Source organism: Loxodonta africana, chromosome 8 (genome assembly GCF_030014295.1).
Source record: "Loxodonta africana isolate mLoxAfr1 chromosome 8, mLoxAfr1.hap2, whole genome shotgun sequence".
NCBI classification, from domain to species: Eukaryota; Metazoa; Chordata; class Mammalia; order Proboscidea; family Elephantidae; genus Loxodonta; species Loxodonta africana.
In genome coordinates, this window is record NC_087349.1 from 87,150,263 (window position 1) to 87,164,354 (window position 14,092).

At 40.0% G+C, this 14,092-nt stretch overlaps 1 protein-coding gene across 6 annotated transcripts in view; it reads left to right on the forward strand.

Annotated features, from left to right (window-relative positions):
- SNX10 (sorting nexin 10) overlaps positions 1 to 8,663 on the forward strand; it is a 103,830-nt gene extending 95,167 nt beyond the window's left edge. For all 6 annotated transcript variants that reach the window (XM_023544332.2, XM_003407065.4, XM_064290099.1 and 3 more), the window contains 2 exons: positions 6,131 to 6,343; positions 6,794 to 8,663. In XM_023544332.2, coding sequence (XP_023400100.1) covers positions 6,131 to 6,343; positions 6,794 to 6,875 — 295 coding nt within the window. In that variant the 3' untranslated portion in view covers positions 6,876 to 8,663. The remainder of the gene's footprint in view (positions 1 to 6,130; positions 6,344 to 6,793) is intronic.
- Positions 8,664 to 14,092: the final 5,429 nt, after the last annotated feature.

The following is a 14,092-nucleotide window of genomic DNA, read 5'->3' on the forward strand; positions in this document are numbered from 1 at the left end:
TGCTAGTAAAGTGCAGGCCATGTGTTTTTGACCAGGAATCACTTCATTGTTTTGAACACAACCCTTTCTTCCACAGCTGATCTACCAAAATTAATGGCCCAGTGTGTCTCAGCTGCAGTCGGGTTATGTTGTACTAGGTTGTTTTTGCCCACGATACATTTCAGCTACTTGCTGGTTGTATCTGATGCAAATGTCATAGTAGAAAATGGCCTTCCAGGTCCCCCATGAATCTTGGCTCCTGATTTTTTTCTAGCTACATGACCATGGAAAAAATCACTTAATTCCGCTGGACCTTGGTTTTTTATAAAGAATAGGATCATGTAACACGTGCACTGCCAACCTCACTGGGTCACTGTGTTGTTTAAATGATAGCTCAGAAAGGACTCTGAAAGCCATGCAGTTGTCATTCATTCAACCAATATTTATTAAGTGATTGCTCTGGGCAAGGTTTGGGGACTATAAGACACAAATCCTTGTCCTCTTGAAGCTTCCATCCTAGTACTGGGGTTACTGGTAGCGAAAACCACTGCTAACTGCTCCATAGAAGAAAGGCTTGGGTTAATACTGACTCAGTGGCAACCCCATGTGTTACAGAGTAGCACTGCTCTGTTTGGTTTCTTTGCTGTAATCTTTATGGAAGCAGATTGCCAGGCCTTTCTCCCATGGTGCTGCTGGGTAGGTTTGAATCACCAACTTTTACGTTAGTAGCTAAGAGCAAACCATTTGTCTCACCCAGCGACTTTTTTCCATAGGTTTATAGCCATTCAAAACCCTATGGAGCACAGCTCTACTCTGAAACACATGCGGTCGCCATGAGTTGGAATTGATTAGATAGCAAAAAAAATTTTTTTTTTTTTTTATGATTACAATTGGTTTCTAATTTATCCTCTGGAGGCCAAATCATGGGACACTGGGTTCTCTTGTGATGTTATTTGTTCCACTGTGTTATGTGACCATTTGTCTCCAAGCTAATGAGTTTTATATAAAAAAATGAAAGCTGGTTTTTCTATGTGGTTTGAATATGAAGGAAACAAGGAGTCTAATACTACATGCTTGGATTCAGACCCGACCTGAACACTGCGCCCCTCCTGGTTCTCCCCTCCTTCCTGTGCCCTTCAGAACCTGGTGCATAGCTCTCCTATTCTTTGTCCAGTTCCATGCCTCTGCCCCTGGTGTTCCCCACTGCCGCCACCGCGCCCCCCTCCCCATTTCATCTTGAGAAACTGGATGTGATCTGCAACTGGGGCGCTGTGGTGCTGACCTCTGCCTGCCGTCCCTGAAGTCCAATTGGCTGCGCATTAAGTAGGGTCACCTCATCAACAGCCTCATCTTGCTTGTTTGTAGAGCACTTGGGAACATGCAACGGAAGCTACCATGATGTTAGAAGAGGAAATATGCTTGAGTTATAGGGGTCTAGCATGCATGTTTAAAATTTGATTTTTATGTAAGTTTTGAAGTTGTAAACCAAAAGCACTATATGGTCAAACCCTTTGAAACCAAAGTACTGCTGTCTCTGTGCATATGTGTGTGTGTATAATATAAATATGCAAATGTGTTTTCATTTTAAAGTCATTTGTTTAATAATACATACTTAATAACAAAGTACATATCCAGGCAGTTCTTCATAGAAGAATTAGAAAATTGTTTCTTTGACTAAGTGCCAAGTAAGAATAATTTATGCCATTTATTGAACGCTTGCTACCAGCTTGGCATTTTACATGTTTAATCTCAGTACTTATAACAATCTTGGGAGTTGGGTATTATTATCTCAATTTTATAAATAAGGAAATAATAGAAAAGGTGGAGGTACTACATTATAAATAAACTGGCAAATTTATAAGTAGCAGAACTCTTAAGGAGCCCGGTGGCACAGTGGTTAAGACCTCGGCTGCCAACCAAAAAGGTCGGCAGTTTAAATCCACCAGCCACTTCTTGGAAACCCTGTGGGGCAGTTCTGCTTTGTTCTATGGGGTCGCTATGAGTAGGAACCGACTCAACAGCAACAGGTGTTTTTTTGTTTGTTTATATGAGCCCTGGTGGCACAGTGATTAAAGTACTCAGCTGCTAACTGAAAGGTTGTTAGTTCGAATCCACCAGCCACTCCTCTGGAGAAGGATGTGGCAATCTGCTTCCATAAAGATTTACAGCCTTGGAAACCCCACGGGGCAGTTCTGCTCTGTCTTATGGGGTTGCTATAAGTCGGAATCAACTTGACGGCAGAGGGCTTTATGTGTGTGTGTGTGTGTATATGTGTATATATGTATACACGCACACACACGTATACATGTATATACGTATATGTATGAATATATGGTTTTTATATATGTGTGTACATATATGTATTTATATATTTTTAAATGTCTTTGTGTTCAATAGAGGGCACCACAGCACAGACCATGAATGTCTTCAGTGAATATTTGTAGGTTTATTTTTTTTTTCTCACGGTAAAAGGTAAACAGGCTGAGTTGGAAAACTTTTATCTGCATCCATCTGCCAGTCTTCTACACATTACACACATGTGCATATATATCATTATATTGGGTTCAGGAGACACAGGACATCCTCAGTTAGGATTAAGTGATTTTGCATAGCTATACGTTTTTCTGAACTAAGCCAATATATAATATACCTAATAAAATCATGTTGAGGAAAACCAGATTTTCAGCAGTTCAGGGGAAAAACAGATTTTGTTTTGTTTAGTTTAAGGTTTTTATAGGGAAAGAAATATAAATACCTTTTCAGAAATTCCTTTAAAACTCTAGAGGCTATTTTTCATTCCCTTTTTAAAGGCTTAAAAATCATATACATTTGGTTTTATGGAGGCTTTAAAAATAACATTTTATTGACTGTTTTATAGAATACTCTTTCTATTAAGTTTGAAGTTGATTTTCTGGTATTAGATTTGTTTGTGGAAAAAGTGGCACAAATGTGACTAAGAGAAAAAAAAAAGACTTAATATTATTATGCTGGTAGTCACCACACTCTGACGTATATAAACCAAATGGGAACGCACTCTCAAAATTTTGCATTTTAAATTTTGAAATGAAATGACCACAGAATAAAAAGCACAAGTACATTTTAAGAACTTATTTTTGCTTATTTAAGACTGATATCCACGGAATATGGTGGCATAAATGTAGCCGAAAAGACAGAGGAGATTGAAGACAGCAAACAGGTGCTGAGCAGACGCGGGTTTTTTTTTTTTAATTGTGCTTTAGGTAAAAGCTTATAGCTCAATTTCTCATTCAGAAATTTATTCACATATTGTTTTGTGACACCGGTTGCAATCCCCACAATGTGACACCACACTCTCCTTTCCACCCCGGATTTCCTGTGTCCATTTGTCCAGTTCCTGTCGCGTCCTGCCTTCTCCTCTGGCTTTTGGGCAGGAGTTGCCCACTTGGTCCCGTATACATGATTGAACTAAGAAGCATGTCCCTCACATCTATTATTGTTCATTTCATAGGCCTGTCTAATCTTTGTCTGAAAAGTGGGCTTCAGGAGTGGTTTCAGTTCTGAGTTAGCAGAGTGTCTGGGGGCCGTAATCTCAGGGGTTCCTCCAGTCTCTATCAGACCAGTCTGAGTCTGATCTCTTTTCATGAATTTGAATTATGTTGTACATTTTTCTCCTGTGCTGTCCGGGACGCTCTGTTGTGATCCCTGTCAGAGTGCAGGCGCACTGCTTTTGAACCCTGGGTCAGTGTGGGTGTTCAGATGTTCCCTTCACCGACCATCTCCCTCTCTTGTCTGAATTGTGAGCTGGGTGGACTTGGCTCCCTCTCTTCACCTGTATGTCCTCCAGATGGCAGTATTGAGCAGAAAAGAAAGCCCTGGGAAATAATGAGTCTAATGTACAGTAAAATTGGAAATTGAATTATAGCTCAGGAAAAAGGACAGTAGCCTTGAGGTCCCGATCAACCTGGACTCTGATCACTTTTGTTTGCCGTACCCATGTGTTAGGTTACTAGCAAGTTAATAACAGCACGTAAGCAGTTCAAGGCTCAGTAGAATTGCTTTAGACATGAAATAAAGCTAAAATGAATTTGTGTCCAATATCATTGGCATTAGTGCTCATTACTTTTGTGGTGTAATGCCTCAAACCATCTAAAATCAATTTTAAAGATTACCCATTATTTTATAAAGGAAATAAAACACATTTCCAGCAGAAACAAAGCAGTATAACCCATGAACAGTTACTTGTCCGATGGCTGGCAGGAAACCACTGTCGGAAGGACACAGGAAACACTGCTCAAACTTCACAGCGAACGAAAGTTAATATTAATGAGTTGTTGCTATATAACTCTTCTCTTAATTTGAACTGTTTAAAACAAGAGTGGTAAACATTTGGAAATGCAGCAAATAAATCTTGAAGAGTTGTAAAAGGGATTTACTACTGTACTATTTGTACTTGGTAAATTAATCTTTATCATGTGACACAAACGGTCATCTTCTGGGAGAACCCAGGATGGAGGACATGGAGGGACAGGATGTATTTAGCTGCTTTGCTTGAGGTTTTGTCTTTAAAAAAGTGCAAACATTTTACTTTTCCTTTTAGGAGGCCAATGGAGACTCTTTTCTCAGACTGCATTTGTAAAAACCTCTTGAAGCAAAAGGGACGGCGGCTAGATTTTGGCTTGGGTCCTCTGCATTTTTGACCTTTGCTTAGTTGAAGAAATAATTGTATTTTATTTTGAAGAAAAGGATGTGGTATTCTAATAACCTTGGATTTTAAGTACATTGATACGAGTGCCTGAAAGAAATGTACCTTTCTAATGATTTGTTTTAAAATGCAAAAAATAAGCTAAGGTTTATTTGGTCTGAAATACATGATCTGTATTTCATCGTTCTCTCTGTGAAAAATCCCAAGTTAAGCAGAATTATACTTGGGTTTCAGTGTTCTAGTTTTGTCCTGTATATCTGGTCTTAGTATCTTGGGTTGTGTCATTAATAGCCTATTAAAGAGACTAGATTATCATACATCCAAACCTTTGCTAAAAAGATAAAACCAGTTTTTATTTAAATGTAAGGGTGTACTCTCACTTGATTTCCTATTCTAAGATAGGCATTTCAGAAAAAAAGCACATTCACTGATAACATGAATTTGAACATGTGTAGATTTTGTTACAGGGTACTCTTTAATCTTCCACATGAGGTAGTTCTGACGCACTAGTTGAAATCTGTACAATGTTTATAAACTTTGATCTTGAATGTGGGAAGCCTAGTGTGTACTTATCACAAAATCATCATATTTTAAATATACATATTTACTATATATATGTAAACCAAACCCTTTGCCGTTGAAAAAAAATGAGTCAATTACAACTCACAGCAACCCTATGGACAGAGTAGAACCACCCCATAGGGTTTCCAAGAAACTCCTGGTGGATTCAGACTGCCAACATTTTGGTTAGCAGCCAAACTCTTAACTACTACACCACCAGGGTTTCCTATATACACACACACACATATATATAGTAAGATGGGCTGGGAGCAACTTTATTTGGTTGCTCATTTTGACAGCATAGCTGAGAAGACTTTGGAGAAATTTCTAGTCAAACTTAGGTACTAAAAAAAGCCATCTCACAACTCAGCCCTTGTAAACATGTACTTACATATATAAGCATACTCATAAAGTTTTAAAATGTAAAACATGCTGAGAAATGTATTGGCTTAAAAAAAAAAAGTCTTAGCACCACAGGTAGCTGAGTTTTGAAGTTTTATGACAGCCTCTCCAATAAAGATCACTGAATTGACATGCTCGTTGGCAGTAAAAATTTTTTTTAAGTAGAAAAAACTTCTATGACTATATAAGCAAAATAGTCCCGTAATTAATCCACATGGTCATAACAGATGGTTAAATGGAAGAAATGTCCTTGAAGTTATTCTTTTAACAGATGTTCTTAACTATTAGCTTCATGTTTTCACTCACCTAAATTTCCAAATAATTGAATAAAAGTTAACATATGCTTTCATCCTTTTAATAGGCATAGTCCGTGATGATGTGAAGTTTGCCGTAGTAGAGAAATGACTTCACTGGTATATTTCTACTGTGTTTTTCTCTCCCACCCATCACTGTCCACCCTGTTATTTCTGTCCATCCCTGTCATTTTTTCCTTTTTCCGTCACACAGGGTCCTACAGAACGCGCTTCTGCTTTCGGACAGCAGGCTTCACCTCTTCCTGCAGAGCCACCTGAATTCGGAAGACATCGAGGCGTGCGTTTCTGGGCAGACTAAATACTCTGTGGAAGAAGCAATTCACAAGTTTGCCCTGATGAACAGACGTTTCCCTGAAGAAGAGGAAGAAAGAAAAAGAGAAAACGATATAGATTATGATTCAGAAAGGTATTTCCTTGCATTTTGATTTAATACATACGTATTTATGTAACACATCGTGCCCATATGCGTGCATAGATATATACACACACTTCATTTTTTTGTTGATGTAATACTAAGATAATGGAAAAATTAATTGACTGAGATTTTATTGAGCTGTGACAGCTCATCATAGTCTTCACACACACCTCCACACTGAATTAATGAATGCAGTAGAAATTCAATTATCTGCATTCTGATTATGTGACTTTCATTTAGTCAGACTTGAATTATTCGCGTTTAAATTATCTAGCTAAAAAAATATCCAACTGCACTCCAAATGGCTAATTAAAAGTCCAAATTTCCTGTCTCTCTTTGTGACTGGAGATAATTAAAGTTCTCCTCTGTTACTCAGGCTTTGAGTGTGTTGTGAAAACCAATTTCCTCTTTTTATTATTTTCCCCCTCTCTTCTTTTCCAGTTCATCCTCTGGGCTTGGACACAGTAGTGATGACAGCAGTTCACAGGGATGTAAAACCACCACTGCTCCCCAGGAGTCCTGAAGAACACTTCTAATGTTACTATCCCAGTCATAGCAAATTCTGTCCAGTCATAGAGAAGAAAGCTTGCTAATAATATATTCTTACCTAAAGCTCACTGTCATGATATGAGGTATTTAAATTCTTAAAGATGTTGGCTTGTTTATTAGTGGCATTTTTATGTTGCCTTATTTTGGTTAAGCTGCTGTAAAAAGCTAAAAGCCTGTGAATGCCATACTGACCCTTTATGGGCAAAAATTATTGGTAAGCAAGATCCGGCCCTCAAATGAAATGCTTTATATGTTTGGAAAAAAACCTAGTTGGCTTTATTGAATTTTAAAAGATAAGTTAAAAAAAAAAAAAGATCATAGCATTTAAAATCAAGATAGAGGGTTCCTCCTTCTATCAACGGGGCAGTGTTATCATAAACCCATTTGGAAAGCAAGTACGTTAACCACGATGGAAAGAGTGTCGGTGTAGAGCACACAGCCCCTCTCAGACATGTGGTTGGTATTTTGTGGATACCTCTCCTGCACTGGGAAAACACTTTGCTTTTGGGTGTTTTGTTGAAATACAGTAAGAGTGTTTAACCTTTCCAGTATTCTCGTTCACATTTAGATGAAAAATATATCTTACAAATAGGACCATGTTAAAATACTGTTTACATCTTAGAGAAGAAAAGAAATAGTACTAGTAATTTCACTTATACTTACAATATATAGACTCAGAAATACATTTTCATTGTCCAAAATCAGCTTAAGCAAATGGTTTCTGGAAATGAATCATTTGTTTTCATTATCATTATGTAATTAGAATTACAGGTTAATGATTTATTTCTGGCTAAATATGCAATTTCTTGTCACTAGGTAACGTTCAGTATCAGTAGTGGTTAATTGTTACTTATCTTTAAGTCAGAAGAAAGATTTTATAAAAATTAATTTAATTTTACCAGTAAATAGTCCTGTAATTTAGAAAAGGATGTTAACTTACTAATTTCAGAATTAATAATTCATTTGTAAGTCTTTTCTTTTTATGCATCTACCTGAGGATTGGTATAATTTGAATAAAATGTCTTTTTTGTGTATGTGCGACCTAACGATAAGTGTCTTAGATAAACCACTTTGAACTTCAAAATTTTAGATGAGGCAGCATTTTCTTGAGATAACTATCCAAGTTTCTTCCTTGTTGAATGGTTCACAATATCTCTGTGAAACTAACTGGAAGATGTTTTTCTCATGGAACTGGGATAACTTGTTGCTTTAATTAAATGTTATCTGACCTAACTGGAGGGTCGCAGAGGCTGCTACAAAATGCATTTTATTTTAACTAGGAGTTTAACTATTATCTAAAAGTCTTTGAAATGCTTGTAAGTAAGAACCAACAGACAAAAGTTAAATTCAGAGTAAGAATGATTTCCATAATTCCTCCTTCTTGTTGTTTTTGTTTGGTCTAAAATATTATTAAGCTTTTGTAAATATTCTGATTTGATGTATCTTGGATCCTATTACCTGAGACTGATTATTTGAATACAGAGGATTGGGGGGGTGGATTTAGCAATTTCTTATTATCTTGATAACACGGAAAGCTTGCCATCAGGCTTGTAAGAATGACCCAAACCCTCTTTGCAATATGTATTTGATTTCACAATATTTCTGTTTTATGGCAGTTTTGAAAAAAGCATGTACTACGCCACCAATTGTCATTTATCGATGCTGTAACATAGCTGTCAGAATTGGTACTACGTAATGCCTACTACTTGGGCACGTAAACATCATTAAATCATTGTTTTCACATTAAACATGGAAACAACAACCTTAGTTTGTTGGATCACTTATTTTATACAACAGAATATATTTCTTCTGACTTAGATCTAAATCCAGGGTGTTTAGATTATCAGAATTTTTTTATAAAGGACTTTGGAAAATGTGGTTTAATTTTTCACTATGGTTATACAAAATTGGAACTTTTATCCTTTTGTTTTGGTATCTAAGCACTGGCTTCTTAAAACTGGTTTCTTGAAGCTGAGATATGGTTTAGCTGAACTGTAGCCCCCACTGGTTTTCTTGCTTTTGTTCAAGTCTCTTATTTTTCCCTGTCATATTTTTATAAAGCTTTCTTTAGAAAAAGAAAATAATTGTAGAAGTAACTAGATATTTATCAAAAAGATTTTTTTTAATATGACTTATATTTAAAAATTCTAATTCTGAATGTTTTGTGATTTACCTGCAGCAAAACTGCATCTCCCTGGCCAGCTCTGAAAGGGTAGACTATTCACCTATAAAGCCACTTGGTGTTTTCTTCTAAAACTGGTTTTACATATACCCCAAAGGTGCCAACCATGGAAGTCCACAACCTGTTACTTAGGCTTCTTTTAAAGTATCACTTGGAGGAAAGTGATTTAAATTGTAGCTAAAATTTCAAAATTTAAAAAACTACCAAGGAAAACATACCTGTTTTATCAGTAGGCATTTATGTCTTCTAAGATTAAATATCTTGGGGGAGCTGTTCAATTCTAGTTCACATTTTACTGAATAATTAAATACAAACAAGTGATATGCAATAGTAAAGCAAAAGAATAAAAATTTCCTTTATGGCTATTAAGAACTTAAACAAATTCATTTATCCAAGCTACAATTACTGTTATATCCAACAGTAAATTGGATATTGTTTTGAACTCAGTTCATGGGGTTTTTTTTCCTTTTTTTTTTTGTTTTTTTTTGTGGTGTCTTAAGGACATCATTATTGAGCTACTCTGGTACAAATACGGGTTTCAGTATTTGAGCTGTAATGGAAGAAACGTTTTCAGGAAAGGCCTCTAAAATTTTAAGGCAAAAATAAGACAAAAAGCTTATTCTGCTTCTAAATAGTCTTTCTCTTAGTATTTAAATTACTTGGTTGGTATCCTGTGAATACAATGCAGCATCTTTTCAGCAGAGGAAACAATTTATTTCAACAGTTTTGTGTTTTTGTTTGGAATACAGACCCTTTCTTTGTTACATATAAGCACATTTTCAAATACAAAATGCTGTCTGAAGTAAGTTATTGCAATTTGACATTCAAAGCATAGATACAACTTTCTTTGCAAATAAAGGTCATAAGAAATTAATACATTTTAATAGCGTGGAGTTCAAAAAAATTTAGAAGGATGTAAATAAGAAACAATTTCTTTAAAATTTGAAATATTTACAAAGGATTTTGGCTCTATTCTTTGCCATATGCATCTTACAAACGAGTCACAGTTGTGCCTTTAAGTCAGACACAATTGCTCTTCAGTCTTGCTGGAAACTTTTCTAGATCATTGTTTTGAACAGTGCGTTGGACACTAATTTATTTTAGCTGCTCTAAGTCTGGTAGTTAATGACCCTTTTCTCTTTCTCCAGCATTCCAAAGACTTCTTTTCAAAAGATACAGAGAAAAAGACAGAGAAAAAATTAAGCTACAGTTTTCTTCGGAATTTATACTCCGGTCTAAAGATACTATGCAAATAGCTTATGCTAAAGAGGAAAATACCCTTTTTGCCCCGACGAGAAGTGTAGATTCATCCAAAACCCCACACCGCTTGTCTTTGCTGCTAGAAGCACAGCCCGGGCATAACTTGTGGTTGTGTTTTTGCTAGTTTCTTACCTCCGGGCCTTCTTTATAGCTTTGCCCCCCACCCCACTGGCGGTGGCGCTCCCGCGGCTGCACTCTCGGCCGCCTGTTGGCTGCGGCGCCTCCGCGGCTCGCGCACACTCCACGGCGCCGCGTCCCGCACACGCGCGCTCCCGCCGCCTCCCGCCCAGGCCGCTCTGGCGGCGGCGGCAACTGGGTGGCAGGTAGCGAGCCAACAGGCCGCCGTCCGGTAACCCATGGCAACCGCCCTGGTAACCCATGGCAACTGCGCTGCGGAGAAAACCGAGTGGAGGGGGGCGGCGGGTAGTGAGTGGGAACAACGACCACAAAAAGACAGCGATTTACAGCGCAGACCTGCAGCGCTCTCTCCCCTGCCCCACCTGCTTCAAATGTGGGCTCCGAGAGCCCCCTTTCCAGCGTTAAAACGACAACTCTGGGCTTGAGGAATATAATAAAGTAATAATAGTGCAGGAAGGCCTTGGATGGTGGGTTTGGTGTGAGGGGGAGCTTTGAATACCGATGACACTCCGGGCCTTCAGGCTTAATCGTATCCAGGGCCCCGCTGGGTGTGTGTGCACACGTGGCCCGGGGACCCCTGCTGCTCAGGTGGGTTTTCCGGACAGCTGGGTCAGGGTCCCCCGGCTGGAGCCGCCCCCGCCGGCGGCGGCGGCGTTGGAGCTTCCCAGACTAGGACTAGACCCGAGTCTTTGTTCTCCAGATGCTCGTGCGGCGCTGCGACCCCCGCGCCCCGCCGCCCGGCCTGAGATGGCGACGACGCGCCGCAGGGGCCTGGGTGTGGCTGGGACCTGCAGGGTCCCCATGAGCGCCCCGGGGCGCAGCGGGGATGGAGCAAACCCTGCTCGTTCCAATTTTTTTTTTTGCATATGCATCGCCTACACAAGTTCATGTCATTTTCTTTTAGTCTCCCCAAGACCCTGAAAGCCGTCCGTTGGGCACGCCGTCGCATTAACCTACCCCCTCCAGACTGGGGAGGGAGGGGACAGTCGCGCCTAGTGGCGGGACTGGGCCTCTGGGAAAGAAGCGCATGCCTCCCCAGAAACGACCCTGAGTCAGGGGTTAATGATGGGGGAGCAGAGAGAGATCAGCCCCCACCCCATTAGGCTGGGGCCCCAGAAACAGAGCTACGTTCTTTGCCTGGGGAAACAAGTGCGCGGCCGGCTCGCATAGCGGGTGCACGGCCCCCGGCAGACAGAGGGGGGCGCTGCCGGGCTGGCATGGCCACAGCAGCTTGCCGGGGAACGCGTCTTCTTGAGTCTGGCTAGTTGTCTGCGTCTTGGGCTGGTGGTAGAGCCCCCAAGTGGAAGGAACCTACGTCCTACATAGATTTGTCCGTGGTCAGGAGCATCACTTGCTGGCTCACGTATTCGCAGAACCCCAAGCCCGCAATCGCGCCAACCCCTGGAGCTGCCTGCGTGATGCAGGAAACACAACCTGCCCTGGTTCCATTTAATACAGAGAGCCTGAATTCTTTCCTTTGAGTCGATTCCGACTTATAGCCACCCTATAGGACAGAGTGGAACTGCCCCATAGGGTTTCCAAGGAGTGGCTGGTAGATTCGAACTGCTAGCCTTTTGGGTAGATGCCGCAGCTCTTAGCCACTGCGCCACCAGGGCTCCTAAAGTCCACTCCACAAGGAAATTCAGTGGGGTGAAGATAGGCTTGGAAGCCCTACGTTCTAGGTCTAGTTCTCCTAACTACCGATTCCAAGGACGTTTTGATTTTTTTTAAAGGGAAAGGAATTGGCCTGGATGATTTTTGAGGTCCTTTGAGATTCTAAACCTCAGTGATTCTACCATCTGTAAGTGGTGGACCAGTTACAAATCCAAATAGCAAAGCCACCAGCAACATCATTTTGAAGGCAAAAGACCTACACAAGTATAATGTGTGCACACACACGGACTACTTGTCAATATGTTCCTGAAAAGATGATTAGGTCAACAGTGTTTTATCTATCTCATACGTTCACTGGTGAAGGAAAACCGGCTATATAAACAAAAGCCCAAACCCATGGCCGTCCAGTAGAGTGCAACTCATAGCGACGCTATCGGACAGAGTACAACTAGCCTCACAGAGTTTCCAAGGAGCTCCTGGTGGATTCGAATTAGCAGCCGTAGCTCTTAACCATTACCCCACCAGGGTTTCATGGCTATATAAAGAGTCCTGTTTTAATCCTTCCCTAAAGAAAACAATCTTCTGCTGCAGACCTTAGGGAAACTGGGTCTCTTTTCAGACATATGCATGTTCTGGGTTCCTCTGCCTATCAGGCACCTGGTACAGAGAAGTCTGTGTGAACTGTTAGAGGTAAAAGACAGGTACTTTCCTGCTCTGGGGTCCATTCAGTACGATCCCAGTACAGTGGTGTACTGGGAGCCCTGTGCTTTAATTTTTTTTTTTTTAACAAAAGCAATTACAGAAAAGTGCAAATTTAACGTGTGACATTTAACATTTTGCGGTGGCAGGCAGCCTCCACTTAAATGGGGCCTTTCTGTGGAACAACAGGAGCCAAAAGGCCTTGTGTCATGGAGTAATGTAAGACACGATCTGGGCTGCAAACGCACAATGGATCGGGAAGGATTTATGTAATTAATTGACCAGTCTTAACCTGTTATCGTGATGTAAGGAATTTGGAACTCATTAATTTGGGCTCTGACAGATTTCATATTAGAGCTGGCAAATATGGATTGAGCCTCTTATTCTTGTAGCAGCTGGAATTTCCATGACAGTGAGAATTAGTGAAGAAGACCTATTGCCAGAGTCAAACTGCTTCTTTGTAATCAGTAGCCCTGCTCTGCATTAAAAGGATAATGAAAAAAAAAAGGGGGGGGGGCATATTACCTGGCAGAAAGAGCCGAAGGGGCTTGTGCTCACTCTGCTAATATGTGTACTGAGCTCAAGCATTTGCAGTTGAATGAAAACGTTAATTTCAATCATAAAGTTACGCGGTTTCTCAAGCACCTTAAGAGAACAAGAAGGTCCAGGGGTCTCAGGGTCAGGTTTGGTATTGTTGTCAAAGTTAAAAGACAGAGCCTTTGAATTTCCACTATGTGCACACAGAGACTGTATGAAGAAGGAAATAGAAGGCTTGTGAGGGGCAAATGGAATTTCTTGTAATGTCATATACATAAATGAGCAATTCAAAGCACTGAAGGAGAGATGGGCTTTCTGAGAGCCACTTACTGTCTCCTGGTCTGAGCTCCTTAGTGGACCCCCACAAAACCCGGAACTCCCATGATAAGAATCTAGTCGAAAACTTACGTGTCCCCTTCACATTGTATAATGTTTAATGACTCATCCATTTGGAAATGTTGACCTTCTTTGAATTTTAAGAAAACTCAGTAAAAATCTAACTTTCATTTTTTTCCCACTTGACAACGGGAAAATTACTAGGTTGGAAAAAGGTGCCAGAAGTTAAGCTAAGTGGTTTTTGTTTTTTTTTTTTTTCCTTCTTCTTTCACGGTAAGTTTCCCTTATTGGTGTGCTACGTGATAAAGCTAATATAACACCTGCCATGAGGATCATTAATACAGGAAGATAAGCAAAGTTGTGCATTTAAAACATTTCAGGGTATCATTTGCCTCTTTCTGCTGATAAAGAAGCCTTTGGTAACA